The sequence below is a fragment of the Oryctolagus cuniculus genome, chromosome 10 (assembly GCF_051225735.1).
Source record: "Oryctolagus cuniculus isolate XC-2025 breed Fujian yellow rabbit chromosome 10, ASM5122573v1, whole genome shotgun sequence".
NCBI classification, from domain to species: domain Eukaryota; kingdom Metazoa; phylum Chordata; class Mammalia; order Lagomorpha; family Leporidae; genus Oryctolagus; species Oryctolagus cuniculus.
Window position 1 is genome coordinate 44,376,874 of NC_142876.1, and position 26,472 is coordinate 44,403,345.

The following is a 26,472-nucleotide window of genomic DNA, read 5'->3' on the forward strand; positions in this document are numbered from 1 at the left end:
AAGATGATGACTTCAGTATATACTTATCAAGTTTTCAGATCAACGATGCTAAGATGCGAGCATATTAATGGTCACAATCAAAGTGCAATGAATCACAACTATGTTTACTATACATGTGTACATTTGGGTCTAAAGCATAAGATGATAGCCGAACAAGGGACATTTGTTGTAATTAAATAGATGTGTTAAAATACTTGCGGGTGGTTGTTTCCTAATCAACATGAAATAGTAAAACTAATTGAGATAATATTTGGAAAATAATTAGAGAGATGTTATATATGATGAATTAGAGCCAGCACAAGTTATATACCAGGCATTTTTGACAATACTATTATAAGAACAGTATAAAAGAAAATTTATCCAAGCATAGTGAAAAAATATAATGGTACTATTTATATATATGTATATATTTGTCAAATTATATAGATAGATGTCTATATATATATAGGGGGATATATATATATATGTGCATATATATACATATATTTGACAACAGTAATGCTTTCACTCTAAAACACAGTATTCCATAAGTGCATTTTCATTAAAACAGATAACTAACAATGGAAAGTGTCCAGGATGCAATAGAATTTGGCAAAGTAAAGCAATAAATTCAAAGAGTTCAAATGAAGGGCCAATCTAGAGAAAATCATTTCTATGCATTAGAATAGAGAAATTCATTTCTCAATAATTCTCTTCAGACAGCGTGTTGAATTTCCTTGACAATTCCAGTGAATTAGAAGTAGACTGTGTGACTGTTGAACTTATACTAATAGCCATTATGCAACCATTATGTAATACTACTATCTAGTAGCATATTATTATCTTTATTACATAAAAGTAGAAAGAAAAGGAGAAAAGGTAGAAGGAAGGAAGGGAGGGAGGGAGAAAGGAAGGGAGGAAGGAAGGAAAGCAAATCAAAGAAATTGATTAGTTACTTTTATCTTTCTTCCTGTTGTAGTTTTTTGACTTTTCCTTTGCCCTCAGTTCTTTTTTTAAGATTTTATTTATTTATTTGAAAGACAGAGTTACAGAGAGGCATGGCAGAGAGAGAGAGAGAGAGAGAGAGAGAGAGAGAAGTCTTCCATTCCCTAGTTCTTTTCCAAATGGCCAGAGCTGGAATGATCTGAAACCAGGAGCCTGGAGCTTCATCCAAGTCTCCCGTTTGGGTGCAGGGGCCCAAGCACTTGGGTCATCTTCTACTGCTTTCCTAGGCCTTAGCAGAGAGCTGGATTGAAGTGGAGCAGCCAGGGCTTGAACTGGCGCCCATGAAGGATGCCTGTGCTATAGGTGGTGGCTTTACCCACTATGCCACAACACCGGCCCCTGCCCTCAGTTCTTAAAAAATATGTATTTAATTTATTGTAAATGCAGAGAGGAGAGGAACAGAGAGGAGACAGACAGAGCTTCTATCGACTGCTTCACTCCCCAGATAACTGCTATAGTTGAAACTAGGCCCTACTGAAACCAGAAGCCTGGAACCTAATCTAAGTTTCCCATGTGGGTGTCAGGGATCCAGCCACTTGAGCCTTCACCTGCTGCCTCCCAGGGTGTCATTAGAACAAAGGTCTGGAGTCAGAAGGGAAGCCAGGACTTGGATCCAGGTACTCCAGTATGGGATATGCGTGTGCTGCGTGCATCTTATCTTATCCTCAAGGCCGAGTACCTGCACCCAGCTTCAGCTTTTTGGTGGCCGCCTCTTTTATTTTTTTTTTTTTATTTTTTTTTTTTATTTTTTTTATTTTTGACAGGCAGAGTGGACAGTGAGAGAGAGAGACAGAGAGAGAAAGGTCTTCCTTTTGCCGTTGGTTCACCCTCCAATGGCCGCCGCTGCAGCCGGCGCACCGCGCTGATCCGATGGCAGGAGCCAGGAGCCAGGTGCTTTTCCTGGTCTCCCATGGGGTGCAGGGCCCAAGCACCTGGGCCATCCTCCACTGCACTCCCTGGCCACAGCAGAGAGCTGGCCTGGAAGAGGGGCAACCGGGACAGAATCCGGCGCCCCGACCGGGACTAGAACCCGGTGTGCCGGCGCCGCAAGGTGGAGGATTAGCCTATTGAGCCACGGCGCCGGCGCCTCTTTTATTTTTTAACTTATATTTAATAAATATAAATTTCCAAAGTACAGCTTATGGATTACAATGGATTTTTCCCTTCCGTATCTTCCCTCCTACCCGCAACCCTTCCATCTCCCGCTCCCTCTCCCATTCCATTCACATCAAGATTCATTTTCAATTCTCTTTATATACAGGAGATCAATTTAGTATATATTAAGTAGAGATTTCAACAGTTTGCACTGACACAGAAACATAAAGTGTAAAATACTGTTTGAGTACTAGTTATAGCACAAACATCAACAGCCTTTGTATACACAGGCAATGTCACGGCTGAGAAAGAACTTCTAAGATCAATCCCATTCACAGTAGCCACAAAAACAATCAAATACCTTGGAATAAACTTAACCAAGGACATTAAAGATCTCTAAGATGAGAATTACAAAATCTTAAAGAGAGAAATAGAAGAGGATACCAAAAAAATGGAAAAATCTCCCATGCTCATGGATTGGAAGAATCAATATCATCAAAATGTCCATTCTCCCAAAAACAATTTATAGATTCAATGTGATACCAATCAAGATACCAAAGACATTTTTCTCAGATCTGGAAAAATGCTGCTGAAATTCATATGGAGGCACAGGAGACCTCGAATACCTAAAGCAATCTTGTACAACAAAAACAAAGCAGGAGGCATCACAATACCAGATTTCAGGACATACTACAGGGCAGTTGTTATGAAAACAGCATGGTAGGCCGGCGCTGCAGCTCACTAGGCTAATCTTCCGCCTTGCGGCGCTGGCACACCAGGTTCTAGTCCCAGTTGGGGCGCCGGATTCTGTCCCGGATGCCCCTCTTTCAGGCCAGCTCTCTGCTGTGGCCCGGGAGTGCAGTGGAGGATGGCCCAAGTGCTTGGGCCCTGCACCCCATGGGAGACCAAGACAAGTACCTGGCTCCTGCCTTTGGATCAGCGCAGTGTGCTGGCCAAGCAGCCATTGGATGGTGAACCAACGGCAAAGGAAGACCTTTCTCTCTGTCTCTCTCTCTCTCACTGTCCACTCTGCCTGTCCAAAAAAAAAAAAAAAAAAAAAAAAAACCAGCATGGTACTGGTACAGAAATAGATGGATAGACCAATGGAACAGAATAGGAACACCAGAAATCAACCCAACCATCTACAGCCAACTTATATTTGATCAAGGATCTAAAACCAATTCCTGGAGCAAGGACAGTCTATTCAATAAATGGTGCTGAGAAAACTGGATTTCCATGTACAGAAGCATGATGCAAGGTGGCTGCCTCTTTTTCGATATTTTGCATTTACATATTCTTTTTAAAAAATGTTTATTTATTTGAAAAGCAGTTACAAGAAAAGGGGCACACACCTACACCCACATACACACAATTGTGTCGGAGGGAGGGAGGGACGGCAGAGAAGGAGAGAGAGGGAGGGGGAGAGAGAGAGAGGAGAAGAGGGGAGGGGAGGGGATGGGAGGAGAGAGGAGAGGAGAGGAGAGGAGAGGAGAGGAGAGGAGAGGAGAGGAGAGGAGAGGAGAGGAGAGGAGAGGAGAGGAGAGGGAAATATACCATCCATGTTCAATCTCCAAATCCTCCAAATGGCTGCAGTGGATGAGACTGGACCACACAGAAGCCAGATGTTAGGAACTCCATCCAGGTCTCCCATGGTGGTGGCAGGAATCTAAGCACATGTGCCATATTCCACTGCTTTCCCAGGTGCATTAGCAGGGAGCTGGATGAAAGTGGAATAGCTGGGACTTGAGCTGGTGCCCTACTTGTGATGCTGGCTTCACAGTCGGTAGCTTAACCTGGTGGCACCACAAAACTGACCCCTACATATTCTTATCATGTCAAATTTTGACAAAAGCCAATGTTTATAGGTAGGTATAAATCCCACAAGAATAAGACCTCTATCTGTCTTCCTTACCTTCCTATTTCCAGAGTAGAGCATATTACCTCGAAAATGAGGAGAGATTCCGTATCTTTCTTTGAGAATTAGGTGAGGCACGGTAGAACCTTTGTTACCATTACACCATGTCATCCCAAAGCCACGAACCAGCAATCACAAGTGTCTCTCAATAAAGAAGGTAATTTGTGTTATACCTGAATAAATAGGATTTGGAAAGCTCAATGAATTCCTGGCAAGGCTATGTAGAAAAGTTATTATCTGATAAGATTAAAGAATGTAAAGTGTCTTCCTCCATGTTGGAATATTCTCTCCTTTTTAATTCTATTTATTATTATTACCAGACACTTGATCCTATTTATATGATCACTTTAACACCTAATCCTATCTTTATGTTCACTTTAACAATTAAGAAGGCATTTTTACCACCCAGCTGAGTGGGATTTGTGGTTCTATGACAAGCTTTTAAACGGTACCCTTAGAAGTAATTCCATAACAATGTATGCAGAACTATATAGCTTTCTAGTTACAAACTTCCTCTTCCCCATCTTATTCCTACTCTTATTTTTACTGAGATCTATTTTCAATTGACTTTATACATATATGATTAACTCTTTGTTGAGTTCATCAAATTGTATAAAGAAAAACAAACAAACAAAAAAGCAACTGTTCCTCTACAGTCAAGACAAGGGCAACTCCAGTACCCCTTCGTGAAGTGTCAATTTCACTTCTACAGATTTTGTTTTAGATGCTCTGTTCTCGCTGATCAGGGAAAACATATGGTATTTGTCCCTTGGGGACTGGCTTATTTCACTAAATATGATGTTTTCCAGATTCATCCATTTTGTTGCAAGTGACTGGATTTTATTTTCTCTTTACTGCTGTGTAGTATTCCATAGTGTACGTATCCCATAATTTCTACATCCAGTCTTCGGTTGATGGGCATTTAGGTTGAATCAGTGTCTTAGCTATTGTGAATTGAACTGCAATAAACATGGAGGAACAGATAACTCTTTTGTTAACTGACTTTATTTCCCTTGGGTAAATTCCCAGGAGTGGGATGGCTGGGTCATATGGTAGGTCTATATTCAGATTTTTGAGGTATCTCCATACTGTCTTCCATAGTTTCTTTACCAGTTTACATTCCCACCAACAGTGGATTAGGATACCTTTTTCCCCACATTCTTGCCAGCATTTGTTTTTTGTTGATTTCTGTATGAAAGCCATTCTGACTGGGGTGAGGTGAAACCTCATTGTGGTTTTGATTTGCATTTCCCTGATAGCTAGTGGTCCGGAACACTTTTTCATGTGTCTGTTGGCCATTTAGATTTCCTCTTTTGAAAAATTTCTGTTTAAGGCCTTTTCCCATCTCTTACCTGGATTGTTTCTTTTGTTGTTGTTGAGTTTCTTGATCTCTTTGTATATTCTGGTTATTAATCATTTATCAGTTGCATAATTGACAAATAATTTCTCCCATTCTGCCGATTACCTCTTCACTTTCCTGAGTGTTTCTTTTGCAGTACAAAAACTTCTCAATTTGATGTATCCCATTTATTCATTTTTGGCTTTGACTGGCTATGCCTCTGGGGTCTTTTCCAAGAACTCTTTGCCTGTGCCAATGTCTTTCTACAAAATAGACTCATAGTTTGTCAATCATTTTAAGTAACTCTCTGACCTCTGAATCAGCCCTTAAGGCTTCCTGGTCTGGCTGAAAAGCCCAAAAGAGCATTTCAGTCATGGAAAGCCAAAATATTATGGCAAAAAATGTTCTACATGAAGGATCTCTGTGAGTGAGGCCCCAGCAGAAACAAGTGGCCATAAAAGAAGGATGCACTTTTCTCTAAAGGGAGGAAAGAACTTCCACTTTGCTTATGGCCTTGTCCAAATACTGATGGAGTATGTGGACTCAAAAAGGTTCCATAGCCTAGGAAGCTGATGTCAAGAGCCTTGGATGGTAACTGACATCATACTTAAAAGTATTAATTATTAAATTAACAACAGGAGTCACTGTGCACTAACTCCCCATGTAGGACCTCTGTCCTCAATGAGTTGTATTATGAGAGTTAACTGTAAAACTAGTTCTCAAACAGTTGTATGTGTGTTTCTGTGTGTGTGTGCAAATTACAGAAATCTTTATTAGTATAGAGTTGGTCTTCTGTGTATAAAGTTAATTGAAAATGAATCTTAATGGAGAATGGGACTGGCAAGGGGGAGAGGGAGGAGGAGGAGGTGTGGGAGTATGGGTGGAAGAGCAGGTATGATGGGAAAAATAACTATATTCCTAAAGTTGTACTTAGGAGATTTGTATTCCTTAAAAAATAAATTAAAAAAGAAAAGAAAACCAATGGGATGAAGTCAAAATAGTTTTCAGAAGAAAAAAATAAAATGTGCAGGTTTGCATTTGAAGAAAAAATAAAGTGTCTTCCTCCTAGGAATTATTTGAGGATATTCAATATTTATGTGATTTAGTCATTATGATTTTTTTCTTACAGATTTATGTGCAAGCATAATTTAAAAACAAAATCCTATAACACAGCTTGTGAACAGGATATGTGTTTTTTTCTTTAGACAAAATTATACTACTTCTCAAGATGTTGTTTGAGATTTAGCATTTTTATTGTAAAATGCCATTGAAAAATATGTCTTCAAGGGTTATAATCAAGGTTATGACTACATTATAATAAGACTAACTGATTTTTCTATAATTCTCTTCTTAAATATTTAAAAATATACTAATAAGATGATGAGCCATTTTCATATTTCCTTACTGATATGTTGATTCATTAACAAATGCACATATGTATTTCTGCTTTAAGATGAAAAGTGTCCAGAGTTAAGGCAAGAAATGGAAACACTGCTCTCAGAGGCCATCCATCTCATTAGAAGTCTAGAAAGTGACCGGGCTGAAGCTGAGGAAGCTCTAAAACATCAAAGGATAAGAAGGAAAAAGGTTGGCCTGAAAATTGATGCCTGGTCCATCTGGAAACTTCAAGAACTCCCACTAGCTGTGCAGAAAGGTAATGCTAGGGATTTTCTGCATGGCCCTTTACTCTTTTGGTGATGGGCAGATAACAAATTGTAGCTCTCTATAAAAAATAATCAATTAGAGCAATGTTATTATTTCATACAAACTGGGACACTTGAATATGGGTCAGGAAAAAGTAATCTTAACAGTCTTAACAGTTAATATGAGGTTTACCATATTTAGATTTTTTGTGTATAAATTTAAATAAATACACTTTGTTTTTCCTAGGTATCTTCTACTTGCTCCTCTAGATCCATTTACTAACAACATTTCCTACATCTTTCACTTACATAGTTTGTTGTGTGGTCCAGGAAGCTGACTCATAATAGGCTGCGTTAAACATAAGTTTTAAAGAATGGCTTTTGGCACCGTGGTTAAGCTGCTACTTGAGAGGCCTGTATCCCATATCTGAATGCTGGTTCAAATCCTGGCCCCCCCATTTCTAATCCAGCTTATTACTTATTGCCTGGAAATCCAGTGGATTTTGCCCAAAGCACGTGGTTCCTACTGCTCACTTGGGAGTCTTGAATAGAAATGAAGGCTCCTGGTTTCAGCCAGGCCCAGTTCTAATTGTTGCAGGCATTTGGGGAGTGAACCAACAGATAGGAGATCCCTATCTCTATGTGTCTATTTCTCCCCTTCTCTGTGTGTCACTTTGCCAAATCAATCAATCATAGAAAAAGTTATCTTTTATAATAATGAGTTCAACCAATGAGAATTAGTGGCAAGAGGTTATGGGGAAAAAATGGAGAAGAATAACATAAAGGTGTTTATATCCCTGGCTACCTTTCTCTCTGCCTGTTCTCTGTAAGCCGATTAGATCTCCATCCTGAAAATGACAGCCCTAGCTATCTGATATGCATCCAATTATTTTGCAAATATGTTTGGATTTCCCTATAAAGAAAAATAACTAGAAATAAGTTTTCCATCATGAATTGGGTACTATATGATCCCCCAAATTACAAAATTGGAATTTCATAGAAGTATTCCCTTGTAATACAAAAGGGTACATATATCACACCCAAGCAGCATCTGCAGACAAAATGAACTAATGACTCAGACTCCCCTGGCACCTCTATGGCTCCTGCTTCTGTAGATTTACTGTCTTTCTCATAACCTATATTTATGGCTCTATGACCATTTAATGGAATAGGAAAGAATCATATTCATGGTTTATGAATGGATCTGAATGACATCCATTCCAGTCCCCAAATAGGAAGGGCAAAGGCAAATTCAACCCAATGGGCAGGATTTTAAGCATTCTAAGAAGATGGGCCAAGGTACATATGGGAAGTGGCAAAAAGGGTGTGTGGACTTTCAAGGAGTTGGAAAGAATATTAACGTAGGATTGGCAGAAGTAAGCCTTTGAGAGGTTTGGGTTGTTGACCTTTCAGAAAGGACAAGGTATAAAGATTATATTCCTTATAAATGTTTATCAGAATACCTCTACAGGGTAAGTATGTCTGAGTAGTTAATACAATATTGAGACTTCTTAGCTTTTTTTTTTCTTTTGTGTTGTTTGGACTTGTGAATTACTCAGTTTTTCTACAACTATGCTTTGTAATAAATTTAACTCAATGGTTTATTTTGTGTGTGCATATGTGTGTATGTGTGTGTGTGTGTGTGTGTGTGTATTACTCGTAGATTTTGCGGCTTGTCAAGGGATGTTCTGTATACCACAGATCAGTGGGTTAGTTCAAGGCTATGTGTTTGGTTAAGGTCTCTCCTTGTCATTGGCCAGCAGCTTCCCAGGCACAAGATATTCAGATGGCAAATGGCCAGAGTATAAAAGGATGGGTGGACACATAGTGTGCTGCTCGGGATGTCAGTTTGAAGCTGTTTTATTTTCCCTTCTTCTCACACCCTTTGTCCAAAATAGGTAAAATGTCCAAAACCAAGAATCTATGTGAAAAGAAAATATCTTAATCCCATGGGGGAGGAAGGTGAACCTTAGTCTGCTCTATTATATCTTGCTTCTCACGACTGGGATTTCCCATTGTCTCAATATATTTTATAGTGATCTCATCATCACCTGCTATTTTTCATAGAAAATATATTTTTAATTTCCTTGTGATTTCTTTTGGATCTGTTATATATTTGTAAATCACACATTCCCCAAAATACTTGGTATTCTAATGTTTCACTAATTTCTTTCTGTTGTTTCTAATTTAATATTATACTAGGAAATGTCTTAAAATCATTTCTATCATGTTGAAATTATTAACAATTAGATTGCTCAGAATTTTGTCAGTCTTGGAGAATGATATGTGTGGTGGAAATTAACACATATTCTGTTTTTGTTGGGTAGAATAACTGTTAGTATCAGGTCAAAGTGGCTGGTAGTTCTGTTCAAGTCTTTAATTATTCTGACAACATATTCATTGAGTTGTTGAGAGTAGAGTGTTGAAATATATAGCTATGATTTCAACTATTAAATTGGGGAAGAAACCAATGATATCAAAGTTACTTCAATTTTCAGATTTTTTCATCTATTTTGATTTTAAAAAGTCATTTAAAATACCCTACTAAATTATCCAGCAAGTGTGAAATATACGAAAACCAAATTTTAAGTTTGGAAAGAAAATTTTGGGAAATTTAGTCTTGAAGAAATCTTTGAAGCTCTGATGTCCTGAGAGTTCTCTCTCTTGATATATCTGTCAGCTATGGGAAACCAGGAATAAAGCCAAAGGCTAACCCAAAATGGAGGCCTAACTGGAGATCATGATGAAGCTGAGTATCCAAAGGCCTTCATCCTCAGCGCAAGAGTAAATCATAAACAAACATGCTGCTCAGATTGAACAGTAAGGAAACTTGATTGTTTCACTTAGTCAATGGAGGAAAACTATTTGCTAAGCATTCTTAAGGTACTGACTACAAACATATCTGTGACTCAAATATGTTTAAAAATTTTTAAGTGGAGAATGTTATTCAAATGCTCCATGGGTTGGTGGTCAAGTCAGGTGTCTGGCAGGAAAAAAGATAATTTTTTTTCTGGAAGATTAAAACTTCAACATGAGTACCAGAGAATGAGCTCAGATAAAGTTACAAGAAAGGAATAGTATCAAATATCCTAAAATGCACAAAGATCCAGGTTCAGTGAGTGTGGCTCAGTAGAAACACACCACAGAATTTTACAAAAAAAATCAAGGTATTTATTATACATGGTATTATAAAATATGTGTGCTTTACACCTTTTAGTAAAGAAAGAAAATAAAACAAGGACTAAGACTTTTTTTTTGAATTTGAAAGGAAAAACAATTACTGGGAATGAAAAATTTAAACTCAACAATTTACTATTTGATTAAGTTATTTATAGATTTCAGAAGAGAAAAATAGTAGCTAGATGTGAAATTTGAAAGAAGTGCATGGAATGCGTCACAGCAACATAAGAAGGGAAATATAATTAAAATATTGAAAAGTAGGATAATAATACAAAAAGGTACAATGAGTATTTAATACAAATTTATTTAGCTTTACTTTTGTTTTGCTTGATAGCATTTATTGATTTCTTACTATGAGCCCCAGCAATTTATGTTATGATTGTTGTTGGATTTGCATGGCTTATTTTATGCTTCATTGTTATTTTGAGATTATTCTGTTTTGAATCTATTCTTTATATTAACATTTATCATATATAATTTTCAGTTAATCTCCTGTGCTTTTTAATTATATCACCAGACAATAGTAGTCATTTTTGCCTTTTCTAATGTTTCTAGTTTTTACCTCATCATTGTATTTCTAGGTGGTTTGGTTTTGAAGTTCCCTATTGTTCCAAGTTCTCTTACTTTGGAGCATTTATACAGAGTGGTTATATAAAGTGATTATTTTATGTATGGTCATAGTAAATGAGATTTGTAACGGAACAAGTGTTAATTTATAAACTATATTTGAATCTTCTTGATTAGGTATGAAAAAAGCATTATACTTTATAATGCACTGTTAAAATAGCTCCTACTTTGAATTTAGCAAATTTCACAATTAAGGAATTTGTGATATTACATATCTTATATTTATTAGCAAAGCTTTTCTTCTGGATATTTTTGTTTTACAATCTGATTTTGTTATGTTGTTATCATTCTAATCTAGAACATGAGGCCTATGTGAAAGATATTATAGAACTACAATGGCATCTAGAGGATAAAATTCGTGAAGCACAATATATAGAGAAACAAAAGATAAAGTTAGAAAAAGCCAATGCAAAGATTAAAATGGACGTGGACTACCTGCGTAGACATGTCCCCCTGCTGGATGGCAAGCATAAGCAGGAACTGGAAGCTCTGAGAGAATGTTACCAAAAGAAATTTGAGGTAAATGAATAAATGAATGGCTATGCTTTTCATAATTGTTAGTTACACAAAAGCGTTTCAACCATTAATTTTAGCATATCTTGAAAGGTTTCAGTTTCACTAGAAATTGCCCTGCTATTTATTTCCCAAAGGATCCTTTAAGCTACTCACTCTACAATTTTACAATATACTGGTATTCATTTTAACTATATGTTCCTCCATTGTCCCACCCAAGTGTACTTCAAAAAGTTTGTGGAAAATTGAATTAAAAGATAAGTTGCTTGTCAGGCATCTGGCATAGAACTTGTGCTGCCTGTTAGGTCACATATATCACACACTGAAGAACCGAGGTACATTTTCCCTTATGCCAGGTGCTGACTCCAGCTTCCTACTAATACAGATCCTGTAATGGCTCAAGTGGTTGGGTCCCTACATGCCATGTGGGAGACTTGTACTGAGTTCCCAGTTCCTGGCTTTGATCCACAGGCTCATTCAGGCATCTGGGATGTGAAACAGAAGAGCCAGCTCTTCTGTGCATTTCTCTGTGGGTGTATTTGTGTGTGTGTGTGTATGTGTGTGTATCTTTGGCTCTCAAAAATTTTGTTAGAAAAACATGTTTATTTTGGTACAAAAAAATTAGAAATCCATGAATATGAGGAATCTTCAGAAATTTCATGGAAATTATATAAAAACTATATATGGATTTTAAACTATTTCACACCCAAATAAACTTGTCATTTAATTCCATTTTTCCATGTGCTTTTGAAGTTCCTGTGTACTTAACAGTATTCATATTTAAATAATCTAATGAAATTTTTGGAGAGTTAAAGCAGCTTTTTTTAAGTTTGAGGAGAGAAGGAGGGAGAAAGAGGGTAGAGGGAGAGGGAAGGAGAGAAGGGGAAGAGAGGAGATGGGAGGGGAGGAGAGGGGAAGGGAGGGGAGGGGAGGGGAGGGGAGGGGAGGGGAGGGGAGGAGACTGGAAATGAAAACGAGAACCCATCCACTTGTTCACTCCTCAAATACTCACAGCTACCAGTGCTAAACTGGCTGAAGCTAGGAACGGGGAACAAAATCCAGGTCAGTCTTACCACTTGAACAATCACTGCTGTATCCTACGGTCCCATTGGCAGGAAGCTGAAATCTGGAGTCAGAGTCAAGAATTACATCCAGGTCTTTGATGTGGGATACAGGCATGTTAATCAGCTGCTTAGCCTCTGGGCCAAATGCCCACCCTGTAGACCCTGTAGTGTCTCTAACAACTTACATGACTGGAGTAGTAGCACTGCTGAAGCCTTCTCATTTCTCTACTCTGGATAAGAAATGCTAGTATTATCCTTTCTTCATGGCATGTGTCATGCTAATCATCCCACAATTTCCTTTTCCTTGTGATGTTTCTAATAAGATGTATGTGTAGGTGGGAGTTGCTGGCTGTGTATTCTAGGAAATCTCTCTGAAACAGACCGACACAGCTGGGAGTAGCAATGTTTAAATTTAAAAGCATTTAAACATTTAACCATTTTCTAAACTTCTAGCAACTAGACATGATAGCTACAGCTCTGATTTCCATTTCACAGAATGAAATAGCCTTAGAGATAGAAGCCAAATATTCCTGATGGCTGAATAAAACACAAAAGGAGGCTCAGATCGGTTTTTAAGTGAGAAAAGTAAACAGCAATCTTGTTTAGGCAACCTAGTTGGCTTATTTCTGTTACTTCCAGCTGCACCCAGTCCTAACAAATCTACCTCACAATTTTCTCATTTATTGTCAATCTTCAAAAATGTACTCTGTGTATTAATCTTGGTGTGCTTTCACCAAGAGGACTTGGGTATGCTGTGGACTGGGAACAGCAGAGTTGGACTGTGGGAGGACTCTCCTTGGGAATGGAGGGAAGCATAAGAATTCATTCCAGCAGGCCAAGAAAATAGCAACCTTGGTGTAAAGCATGGCCATTATGATGGTTATTTTATGTCAACTTGGTGGGACCACGATGCCCAGATATTTGATCCAACAAACATGATTTTGGATGTTTCAAGGGATGTATTTTTGGGATGAAATCAACATTAAAATTGGTAGACTTAGGATGAAGCCAGTTATCCTCCACAGAGGAAAGACTGACCTCCTCAGGAAAAGGAGGAACATTGACAACACACAGCTCTTGGACTTGGACTTGGACTGCATATTTTCTCTGTATCGCTACCCTGTCAGCTACGCTGAAGATCTTGGCCTCATACCTTCATGATCATGTGGGTTATCATTATGTCTCTGCCCCTGGATTCTGTTCCTCAAAAGAACCCTGACTAATGCAACTGCCATTAATAAAATGGCTTTTCATCTACCATTTCCTCATTTTTTGCCATTGATTGCTTCCAAGTTCCTTTATGAAAGCTTCTACTTACCTGCTTTTAAGTCAGTTGGCCACCTTCTAGCTATTCCAAGGGACAAGATGAATGAGAGTCTGATCCTCTTGGCTTCTGAAATGGGAACCGAACACTGTAATGGAACCATCTATTATGGATATGCCACAAAAGGGAAAGCAATTCCTCAAAATGAAATTGAGATATTATAAAAAAGGTTATCGATGTTGTGCAGCCAAAACATGATAACTCTCTACATCAAAGTGGAAGGAAAGTTATACCTTAATAAAAGAAAATACAATTTTCTTTCATAAAATGAGCATAACCAACAAAACTCAAAATGAAAAGCAGGGGACCAGCGTTGTGGTGTCAGGTTAAGCCTCTGCCTGTGATGTCCATATCCCGTATGGGTGTCGGTTGGATTCCCAGCTGTTCCACCTCCGATCCAACTCCCGGCTAATGTGCTTGGGGAAGCAGCAGAGGATGGCCCTAGTGCCTGCACCACTACCAGATATGTAGGAGACCCAGAAGAAGCTCTTGGCTCCTGCCTTTGGCCTAGCCCAGTCCCAGCGACACATGTGGCCATGTGAGGAGTAAACCAGCAGAGTAAACCAGAAAGAGCTGTTTCTGTGTGCCTTTCCCCCTCTCTGTAAGTCTGCATTTTAAAAAAATTAAAAAGTGAAAAGCAGATTCATGTGTACTGAGAGGCTCAACTACTTCCTCGGAGAGAAACAAATACCTGCACAGAGACTGTAGGTAAGGGGATATGTTATGGAGCAGGAGCCCCAGAAATATCATTTAGAACTCAAGTCACTTCTTTGATATTTCTGCTTCTGTTTCTTCATTTACTAAATGGATGTAGTGGGGCCTACCTCAAGAGTTTAAAACATGTTTGATGGCCGGGGCCGTGGCTCACTAGGCTAATCCTCCGCCTTGCGGCGACGGCACACCGGGTTCTAGTCCCGGTTGGGGCACCGGATTCTGTCCCGGTTGCCCCTCTTCCAGGCCAGCTCTCTGCTATGGACCGGGAGTGCAGTGGAGGATGGCCCAAGTGCTTGGGTCCTGCACCCGCATGGGAGACCAGGAGAAGCACCTGGCTCCTGGCTTCGGATCAGCGCCTTGCACCGGCCGCAGCGCACCGGCCGCGGCGGCCATTGGAGGGTGAACCAACGGCAAAAAGAAGACCTTTCTCTCTGTCTCTCTCTCTCAACACTGTCCACTCTGTCCACTCTGCCTGTCAAAAAAAAAAAAAAAAAAAAAAAAAAACCATGTATGAGATGATTGGAAACAAAAACAGAGAATACCAAAACATAGTATGTGGTGAGAGCGGCATTCAACATAGCTGTAGATGTTTACATTTAAATATAGAGATTCCCAGAGGAAGGGAATTTCATTTACTGTTGGTTGGGATGCAAATTAATACAGCAATTATGCAAAATAGTGTGCAGGTTTCTCTAAAACTTAGAAATGGACCTACCATATGATCAAATATTCCAATATTTAGTGTATATCCAAAGAAATTAGAATCAACCTGTGGAAGAGACATCTGTAATCACATATTGAGTTTGATCTAGCCTGTAAAATAAAAATAATTCCAATATTTAAAAATATTTGGTCTATTGAAAAGGAAAGAAAGTTTTAAATGAGTGTGGCATATTTTAACATCAAAACCTTGTGGGAATTGTACCAAAGGAATTTGTTATTCTTTCTCTAATATATATTAGAGAAAATAGCATAAAATATTTTTTAACTTTTATTTAATGAATATAAATTTCCAAAGTACAGCTTATGGATTACAATGGCTTCCCCCCAGTAACGTCCCTCCCACCCGCAACCCTTCCCTTTCCCACTCCCTCTCCCCTTCCATTCACATCAAGATTCATTTTTGATTCTCTTTATATACAGAAGATCAGTTTAGCATACATTAAGTAAAGATTTCAACAGTTTGCACCCACATAGAAACACAAAGTGAAAAATATTGTTTGAGTACTAGTTATAGCATTAAATCTCAATGTAGAGGACACTAAGGACAGAGATCCTACATGAGGAGTAAGTGCACAGTGACTCCTGTTGTTGACTTAACAAATTGACACTCTTGTTTATGGCATCAGTAATCACCCTAGGCTCTTGTCATGAGCTGCCAAGGCTATGGAAGCCCCCTGAGTTCACTGACTCTGATCATATTTAGACAAGGCCATGGTCAAAGTGGAAGTTCTCTCCTCCCTTCAGAGAAAGGTCCCTCCTTCTTTGATGACCCATTCTTTCCACTGGGATCTCACTCACGGAGATCTTTCATTTAGGTTTTTTTTTTTTTTTTTTTTCCAGAGTGTCTTGGCTTTCCAATGCCTGAAATACTCTCATGGGCTTTTCAGCCGGATCTACATGCCTTAAGGGCTGATTCTGAGGCCAGAGTACTGTTTAGGACATCTGCCATTCTATGGGTCTGCTGTGTATCTCACTTCCCATGTTGGATCGTTCTCTCCCTTTTTTATTCTATCAGCTAGTATTTGCAGACACTATTCTTGTTTATGTGATCCCTTTGGTTCTTAGTCCTATCATTATGATCAATTGTGAACAGAAATTGATCACTGGGACTAGTGAGATGGCATTGGTACATGCCACCTTGATGGGATTGAATTGGAATCCCCTGGTATGTTTCTAACTCTACCATTTGGGGCAAGTCAGCTTGAGCATGTCCCGAAGAAAATTGCATAAAATATTACAAAAGAACATTTAAGTAATAGAGACAAACAACACACCAGTCCATGACTATTATAGCAATGTAAAGATGGCTCAACAGATGGAAATCCAACTGTGTAATTTATTATATCATGATAAAAAGAAAAAATGTTATTTTATCAAAATATGCTTATGATGTATTATAATTAAAAAAATAGGAAGTGTTTATGTATGAATAGAAGACTGGCCCACAAAAATGACTAGTAATTATTTGTAATAATATAGGAAAGATAAAGGCATTTCAAGGAATGGGAAGAACAAATCAGGTGAGCCTGACTTCAAAATTATAGTTCTATATTCTTTTTTGTAGATATGATAGGACAATAAAAAGGAACAAAGATACACAAAAATGAGGCTGTCATTGTTACACAGTAGTTTAAGACACTGCTTGCGATGCCAGCATCCCACATTGGAGTGACAGTTCAAATCCCAGTCGCTCACCTTCTGGAACAGCTGCCTCCTGATAATGTGCCTAGAAGAGCACAGGAAAGGCCCCCAATTTGGACTTCTGCCATCCATGTGAGAGACCAGAATGGAGTGCCTGGCTCCTGGCTTTAGCCTCACCCATTTGAGGTGTGAAGCAATGGATGGACGACCTCTCTCTCTTTGTCACTCCCTCGCTTTTCATTGCTCTGCCTTGCAAATAAGCAAATATTAAAAAATGAATACATAAATACAAAAGTTATATTATTATGAGTAAAACACAAAATAGAAGATCCTTGTTTTCAGAAAGTCTGCGTTTACTAAAAATCAATCATTTGGTGGAACATATACTTACCAGCATGAATAAATTTTTTTTTTCTCCAGATTGGCAATAAATAGTTAAAATACAAAAGGAAAATTAACTTTAGCCCACAGAACTCATTACATAACTATTAAGAAATTAAGGGCCAGCATTGTGGCATAGTTGGTTAAGCAGCTACATGCAATGCCAGCATCTTATATGGGCACTCATTCAAATCCCAGCTGTTCCACTTCCAATCCAGCTCCAGGCTAATGCACCTGGGAAAGCAGTGGAAGATCTCCCGAATCCTTGGGCCCTTGCACCCACAAAGGAGACCCTGATTGAGCTCCTGGCTCCTGGCTTTTGCCTGGCCCAGCCCCAACACCAGCCATTGTAGCCTTTTGGGGATTGAATCAGTAGATGGAAGATCTCCATCTCCCTCTTCCTTTGTAGCACTGCCTTTCAAATAAGTAAACAAATGAATATGTATCTCAAAAAACATTCTGTCATACAGAAAAACTTCTTGAACAACACCCCAGAAACACAGGCAACCAAAACCAAAATTGACAAATGGGATTGCATCAAAATTTAAAAGATACACTCCACAAAGTAAAGAAGCAACTGACGAATTTGGGAGAAAATATTTGCAAAGTATGCAACTGATAGAAGATTAGTTTCCAGAATCTATAAAGAGTTCAAGAAAGAGTTCATCAGCGAGATACAAATCAAAACCACAATGAGTTTTCACTTCACCCCCATCAGAATAGCTTTCATGTGGAAATCAACAAACAACAAATGTTGGTGAGGATAGGGAGAAAAGGGTACCATAATCCACTGTTCATGGGAATATAAACTGGTGCAACCACTGTGAAAGGCATTATGGAGGAGATAATGCAGAAATCTGAATATAGACCTACGATGTGACCCAGCCATTTCACTCCCGGGAATTTACCCAAAGGAAATGAAATTAGCATATGAAAAAATGAGCTGTACCCCCATGTTAATTTCAGCTCAATTTATAATAGCTAAGTTATGGACTCAACAATATAAAATCATAATTATAAAATCTTATTGAGGGTAGACACTGCTGTTACATATTCGGTAAAGCTGCCACCTGCAGTGCCAGCATCCCATATGGCCGCTGGTCCCAGTCCCGGCTGATCCACTTCCAAACTAGTTATCTGCTATGGCCTGGGAAAGCAGTAGAAGATGGACCAAATGCTTGGGCCCCTGCACCCATCTGGGAGACCAGGAAGAAGCTCCTGGCTCCTAGGGATACTTTGACTTCTTCCTTTCCAATTTGTATCCCTTTGATTTCTTTTTCTTGCCTCATGGTTCTGGCTAAATATTCCAGGAATTGTGAGAGTGGGCATCATTGTCTGGTTCTGGATCTTAATGGAATGCCTCCAATTTTTCCCCATTCAGTAGGATGTTGCCTGTGGGTTCGTTTATAAGTTGCTTTGATTATATTGAGGAATGTTCCTTCTATACCAAATTTGCCTAAGATTTTCACAATAAAAGGGTGTTGAATTTTGTCAAATGGTTTATATCTTTTTAGATAATCATATGGTTTTTTCTCTTCAGTTTGTTGATGTGGCCTATCAATTTATTGATTTTCAGATGCTGAACCATCCCTGCATACCAGGGATAAATCCCAGTTGGTCCAGTGAATGATCTTTCTGATGTACTTGGATTTGATTGGCTAGTATTTTGTTGAGGATTTTTGCATCTGTGTTCATCAGGAACATTGATCTATAGTTCTCTTTCTCTGTTGTACCTTTTTCTGGATTAGGAATTAAGACGATGCAGGCTTCATAGAAGGAGTTTGCGAGGATTCCCTCCCTTTCAATTGCTTTGAACAGCTTGAGAAGAATTGCAATTATTTCTTCTTTAAATGTCTGGTAGAATTCAGCAGTGAAGCCATCGAACTAGGGCTTTTCTTTGTTGGGAGGATCCTTATTACTGATTTGATCTGCATTTTTGTTATTGATCTGTTTAGGCTTTCTATGTCATCATGACCCAATTTTGGTAGGTTATATGTGTCCAGATATCTATCCATTTCTTCTAGGTTTCCTGATTTGTTGGCATACAGCTCTTTGTAGTGATCCATGATGATTCATAATTGCGTTTCCTTTTTTGTCTCTGATTTTATTGATTTGGGTCTTCTCCCATTCTCTCTCTCTCTCCCTCTCTCTGTCTCTCTCTCTCTTTGGTTAGTTGGGCTAATGGTGTGTCAATTTTGTTTATTTTTTTTTTTTCAGAAAACCAGCTTTTCATTTCATTGATCTTTTGTATTCCTTTTTGGTTTCAATTTCATTTATTAATTCCTTAATTTTAATTATTTCTTTCCTCCTACTAATATGGGGTTTGGTTTGTTGTTTTTTTTTTCTAGGTCCTTGAGATGCATTGAGAGCTCATTTATTTGGTGACTTTCTAGTTTTTTGTTGTAGGTGCTAATTGCTATAAGCTTCCCTTTTAACCCTGCTTTTACTCTATCTCATAAGTTTTGATATGAGGTATTGTCATCTTCATTCATTTTCAGAAATTTTTGATGTCTCTTTTGATTTCTTCTATGACTCACTGTTCATTTAGGAGTATGTTGTTCAGTCTCCATGTTTTTGCCTATGTTTTTGAGATTCTTGAGCTGTTTGTTTAGAACTTCAATCTGTTTCTGTTGTGTTCAGAGAAGCTGCATGGTAAGATTTTGATTTTTTTGAATTGCTGAGACTTTGTGGCCTAGTATATGGTCTATCTTAGAAAAAGTTCTATGAACTGCTGAGAAGAATGTGTATTATGCAATGGTGGGGTGAAATGTTCTGTAGATATCAGTTAAATCTATTTGGTAAATAGTGTCAATTAGTTTTATTGTTTCTTTGTTGATGAAAGTGGGGTGTTGAAGTCTCCTGTTACTATTGTATTGGTCACTATGTTTTCCTTTAGATATGTTAATTGTTATTTTAAATAGCCAAGTGCCCTGTGATTGCGCATATACATTTATTATAGTCATGTCTTCCTATTGTAATAATCCTTTAATCATTACATAGTTTCCTTCTCTGCTTTTTTTTTTTTAACAGTTTTTGTGTTAAAGTCTATTTTGTCTGATATCAGGATGGCTACACCTGCCCTCTTTTTCTTCCTGTTAGCATGGGATGGCTTTTTGTATTCTTTCACTTTCAGTCTATGCATATCTTTGTTGGTCAGGTGTGTTTTTTGTAGGCAGCAAATAGATGAATATTTTTGTAATCCACTAGGCCAGTCAGTATCTTTTAACTGGAGAGTTGAGACCATTTACATTCAAAGTTACTATTGATAGGTAACTACTTGACCCTGCCATTTTTCCTGAAGATTCTTATTGTTTATTTTGGGTTTTTTTAGTACTTTTACTGGGGGATTTTTTTGTCTTCACATTCTTTCATGATGATGACCTTCTTTCTGTGTTCTGTGTTTCTGTGTGTAGCACATCCTTAGCATCTTTTGTAAGGCTGGACAAGTGGTGACAAAGTCTTTCAATTTCTGTTTGTTATGAAAGGTCTTTATTTCACCTTCATTCATAAATTAGAGCTTTGCAGGGTACAATATTCTGGGTTGACAGTTTTTTTCTCTTAAGATTTGGACTATATCTCACAATTGTCTTCTGGCCTGTAGGGTTTCTGATGTGAAGTCAGCTGTGAGTCTAATTGAAGATCTTCTGAAAGTATTCTTGTGTTTCTGTCATGCACATTTTAGAATCTTTTGTGCTTTACTGTGGAAACTGACTGCAATATGTAATGGTGAGGATCTTTTCTGGTGATGTCTGTTAGGAGTTCTGTGTGTATCCTGTACTTGGGCGTCCCTTTCTTTCTCAAATTAGGGGAGTTTTCTGTAATTATTTCACTAAATAGGTTTTCTATTCCCTTCTCTCTTTCTACCCTTTCAGGTACTCCTAAGACCCATATGTTGCATCAATTGATAATATCCCATAGATCTCCAACACTGTTTTTATTTTTTTTAATTTCTTCTTCTTTCATTGATCTGACTGTAAAATTTTCTTCTATGTCGAGCCCCATTTGCGGAGGAACGACACAGGACCCTGCGCTGTTCTTTCGTCTGCTCGACCCTTCCCGGGTTTGCTGCTGGTCCTTCCTGGGTTGGCTGCCAACCCCTCCACCTCCGTGGAGGGGCGGCTCCCCCTGCCACTTTCCCCACTTCTGCGGGGAAGCGGCACACCACTGGCCGGCTCTCTCGGGGGCTGCTCAGATGTTATCCGGATGTTCCTGGTGCGTGTTGTCTCTCTCCTCCTTTATAGTCCTCTTCCACCAATCCCAACTCTGCTACCCACATGCCGAGCACACTGCTCTCCTCCAATCAGGAGCAGGATCAGCTCCTGCAGCTTATCAGTCAAATTGGCGAGAGGCAGCTGTGAAGTTGTTTACTCCTCTCCCAGCGCCATATTGTGGGAGAGCAGATGCATAGAATAAGTCTTAATTCCAGTAACTTAGTCTAGTCTGAGTTGCTCCCCACACTTCCAGCTCAAATATTCTTTATTCTGCCTCACCAACTCTGATGTTAAGGCTTTCTACTGCATTTTTTATTTGATGTATTGAATTATTCACTTCTAATATTTCATTCTGATTTCTATTTAAAATGTTGATTTCATGGGAAAGTTATCATTCAGATCATGTATGATTTTCTTTACTTTGTGTATTTGCTTCTGATTGCCTTTGAGTAATCCTGTGATTAATTTTTTAATTCCATTTCTGGCATTTCCTCAATCTCTTCATCTTCACATTCTAATAATGAAATGTGTCCCTTTGTGGAAGGTCATAGTGTCTTCCTTATTCTTGTTGCTTGAATTTCTGCAGTTAGTTTTAGTCCTGAAGGCAGCATTTCCCTTCCATCTGGATGGCTCCTCATCCTCCTCCTTGGCTGGGTGGATGCAGCCCGTGTGGTGAACGTCCTTGTCAATTTTTCTTGAACTGCTATGGTTGCTCCTGCTGACTGGGTAGAGGGTGACCCTGATATTGGCTGGATGCATGCACAAGAGCTGGAACAGCTGTTAACTGCTTATGTCCAAAAATGGGACCAGCCCTCCCACCACTGGCTGCAGCTTGCTCTTGTAAGTGTGAGAAGGAGAGAAAGAGAGATGTGCCTCTTTTGTCCCCCACCTCTGGGTTAGAGGTCACTCTGCTGCCCTGAGGGATACAGGCCAGACTCAAATATGGTGCAGTTTACTAAGCTCTCCCTCCATCTGTATCAATAGCAGTGTGGGCTGTGCAGTCCAGTCTCATCTGGTTTGCCAGAGTTGGCATTTTTTTTCTGGATCCAAGATGCTAAGTCCCTCATTGTTTCATTGCTCCTTGCTGCATGTCTGCACCTTCCACACGGGTCTAGGCCAATTCTGCTTCTACAGGACCTCCCACTGCAGTTTCCTCTGCAGCTTTACCCTCAGAATGTACTTTCTCCACTTTTTTTGTAATTAATTTTGCTTAGCCTAAGAGACTGCCCTGTCACTATTCTGCCGTCCTTGAACACATCAAAGTGTTTTTTTAAAATATTTATTTATTTATTTGAAAAGTCAAGTTAGAGAGAGACAGAGACAGAGAAATTAGATTCCATGTCGACCAGGGCTGGGCCAGGCTGAATAGAGCCAGGAGCTTCATCTAGGTACCCTACCTCCACTACTTTCCCTGGCAGATTTATAGGGAACTGTTTCAGAAGCAGAATATTCAGGACTCCAACTGAACCTGTATGGCATGCCAGCACTGCAGGCAACAGTTTAACCCACTGCACCGTAGCACTGGTCACTCCAAGTTGTTTTATAAAGCATCATGAAATCTAAGTAAAATGTACCCATATTTCTTTGGAGTTTGTTGATTTGAAAAGTATGCTCAGAAAAATAGAGTTGAAAATGTTGGAGTGGCTGTTGAATCATGGGTTCTCTTCTAGTTTACTTGTCACAGTACAAATCATTACTCCTTTCTGGAGAATAATATCAGCCAGTGCTTAGGAAATTCCTCAAAATACGTATCATTACATTCTGGCTAAGCAAATCCTCCTTTAAAAGCACATTTGAATAAATATTTCAGGATGTACAATTCTGTTACAGGGTTCTTCATCACCACAATGTTTATGTTATGCATCTCATGATGTAGCACATGCCAGGCTGTGCATAATGTTCATATAAATTGACATTGAGTTAAGTAATGAGTCATGTATGATATAAAGGAATGTTATGCAAAAATAATGTCATGCAGAGTTAGAAAATCAAGGAGACAGGAGGGAGAGATGCAAAGAGAAAAGAGAATGTTTCTGGTGCTTATTAATAAAAATAGTAATAGTTTGCATGACATTGAGATATTTATTCTAATCTGAGTAAAATTAAGGTAGTATTTGTTCATTTTTAAAAAAAAAAATTCTACATTATGGACCTGGTCCTATGTTGTAGCAGGTTAACCCTCCTCCTGCGGTGCTGGTACCCCATATGGGAGCCCACTAGCACCCTGGCTGTTCCACTTCTATTCCAGCTCTCTGGCCAGGGAAAGCTGTAAAAGATGACCCAAGTGCTTGGGCCCCTGCACCTGTGTGGGGGACCCAGAAGAAGCTACTGGCTCCTGGGTCCTGGCTTCTGATCAGCTCAGCTCTGGCCATTGCAGCCTTTTGGGGAGTAAACTAGTGGATGGAAGACCTTTCTCTGTCTCTCCCTCTCTCTCTGTGTAACTATTCCTGTCAAATAAATCTTTTTTAAAAATTCTACAATAATATACCATTCAAACAACTAAAACCATAAAAGTAATTTGTTTTTTGTGGTGAAAAGATAATGATTTAATTTTGGACACATTAACCAGAATATTGAAGTTATTTTTGACATTAACTTTTTTCTTAAACTTTTATTTAATGAATATAAATTTCCAAAGTACAGCTTATGGATTACAATGGCTTCCCCCCCATAACGTCCCTCCCACTCACAACCCTCCCCTTTCCCACTCCCTCTCCCCTTCCATTCACATCAAGATTCATTTTCATTTCTCTTTATATACAGAAGATCAGTTTAGCATACATTAAGTAAAGATTTCAACAGTTTGCTCCCACACAGAAACATCAAGTGAAAAATACTGTTTGAGTACTAGTTATAGCATTAAATCTCAATGTAGAGGACACTAAGGACAGAGATCCTACATGAGGAGTAAGTGCACAGTGACTCCTGTTGTTGACTTAACAAATTGACACTCTTGTTTATGGCATCAGTAATCAACTATGAGAAACGGTAACTTGATCAGCCCTCACCCTGACTGTTGATGAGCAACTTAATATGTTATCCCTCTTAGTATTTTTTTTTGTTTGTTCTACTTAATACTTTTGGTTGAATACTGTAATCAATACACAATTCTTCTTAAGTGCTGAAACTTAACTGAAAAGTGATCATTGTTAAATATAAGAGTGGGAATAAGAGAGGGAAGAGATGTACAATTCGGGACATGCTCAAGCTGACTTACCTCAAACGGTAGAGTTAGAAACATACCAGGGGATTCCAATTCAATCCCATCAAGGTGGCATGTACCAATGCCATCTCACTAGTCCCGGTGATCAATTTTTGTTCACAATTGATCATAATGATAGGACTAAGAACCAAAGGGATCACATAAACAAGAATAGTGTCTGCAAATACTAGCTGATAGAATAAAAAAGGGAGAGAACGATCCCACATGGGAAGTGAGATACACAGCAGACCCATAGAATGGCAGATGTCCTAAACAGTACTCTGGCCTCAGAATCAGCCCTTAAGGCATGTAGATCCGGCTGAAAAGCCCATGAGAGTATTTCAGGCATGGAAAGCCAAGACACTCTGGAAAAAAAAAAAAAAAAAAAAAAACCTAAATGAAAGATCTCCGTGAGTGAGATCTCAGTGGAAAGAATGGGTCATCAAAGAAGGAGGGACCTTTCTCTGAAGGGAGGAAAGAACTTCCACTTTGACCATGGCCTTGTCTAAATATGATCAGAGTCAGTGAACTCAAGGGGCTTCCATAGACTTGGCAGCTCATGACAGTAACTTGTATATATCCCCTGCATTCAATCCTATAAGAAAATAAGAAAACTGAAACCCCACTCACTAAACAGTAGATTAACTATGGGAGGAAAAATGTAAGTGAAAGACTTTTTGCCTAAATTAAACTAAAAAAAAAAAAAAAGAAAATCTGCCCTAAAGTTCTTTCTTTTAATTAATCATTAAATACATATATTAGAAAAAATATATTTCAATACCAGGTAATGGAGCTGTGCAGAAAAACTCATGGAGATCTTGAAGAAGTTATAGAGGAATATGAAAACACCAAATTTAAGGCTAAACAAATGAAAGAAGACTTCGAAAAAGATATTTGTAATGATGAAGCAAAAATAGATGGCTACAGGTAAAAATATTTTAGAATTGCATATTGCATTTAGCAATAAAATGTTAGTAAGATGAAACACCTTGTGTTTCAAAATTTGGATAAATAGCAAATAATTTATTGCTATATGTATTTTATTATCTAATTATGTAAATTAAAATATATATACTTGTGAAGTTCTGTAGATTTCTAAAACTTAATGCATCTGTGTAATTTTAAGCATCTTCAAATATTGGCAAATTTCCTTAAGGTTATGCTATATATAAATATATACTATGTGCAGTAGTGATAACCCTGCATTAAAAATATCCAACATAGTTTATTATTAAGCAAATTATATAAAAATTTATCCATTATAAAAATAGCATCCAATGTTTTAATAATGACTTTATTTGATTGCCCTAAAATCTAATATGTTAATATGTAGATTAATTATATTTAGAATATTAATAATTAATTTTTCATTTATTTTGTTCTGATACATATTCTATTTCCTTTCATTGCCTTTAAATTCTTTATTGTGATATAATAAAATTTTATTTATTTAAATTGATATTGACTTATTATATAAAATTCATAATTATTACAGTGCTAGAACCGAATAAATGTAACCGAAATGAACACATCTGTATCATAGGGTTAGATATAAGTTAACGTTTATTTGTTAAGATATTTTCATTTCTCCCTATTTAATATCTATTTCAACATGTCCTCAAGCATTCTCTGCCATTTCATAAATAAATGTTTTATAACTCACCTGATATATTTTCATTAACATTTATATAATTAAGATATATGCTTATAATTTCTATCATTTTTTTTCTTTCACTCTTGGATTATGAGGAAATATATTTTAAAATTTTAATAGCAAACTTCTTATTGTTTAGTATTTCTTTTTAACTGAACTAGTTATCTTCATTGTCAGTGACCATTGTATCGTTTCAATCCATGGAAAACAGAAAGCCACACATTCACACCAGCAACAAATGAGAGATCCTGTTTCTCCAAAA

At 38.1% G+C, this 26,472-nt stretch overlaps 1 protein-coding gene across 1 annotated transcript in view; it reads left to right on the top strand.

Moving 5' to 3' along the window:
• Window positions 1-26,472, top strand: part of CCDC178 (coiled-coil domain containing 178) — a 501,523-nt gene that overhangs the window by 94,861 nt on the left and 380,190 nt on the right. Inside the window, exons 8-10 of the mRNA XM_089305201.1 lie at window positions 6,787-6,987; window positions 11,082-11,302; window positions 25,341-25,483. Of these exons, the coding sequence (XP_089161327.1) occupies window positions 6,787-6,987; window positions 11,082-11,302; window positions 25,341-25,483 (565 nt within the window). The remainder of the gene's footprint in view (window positions 1-6,786; window positions 6,988-11,081; window positions 11,303-25,340; window positions 25,484-26,472) is intronic.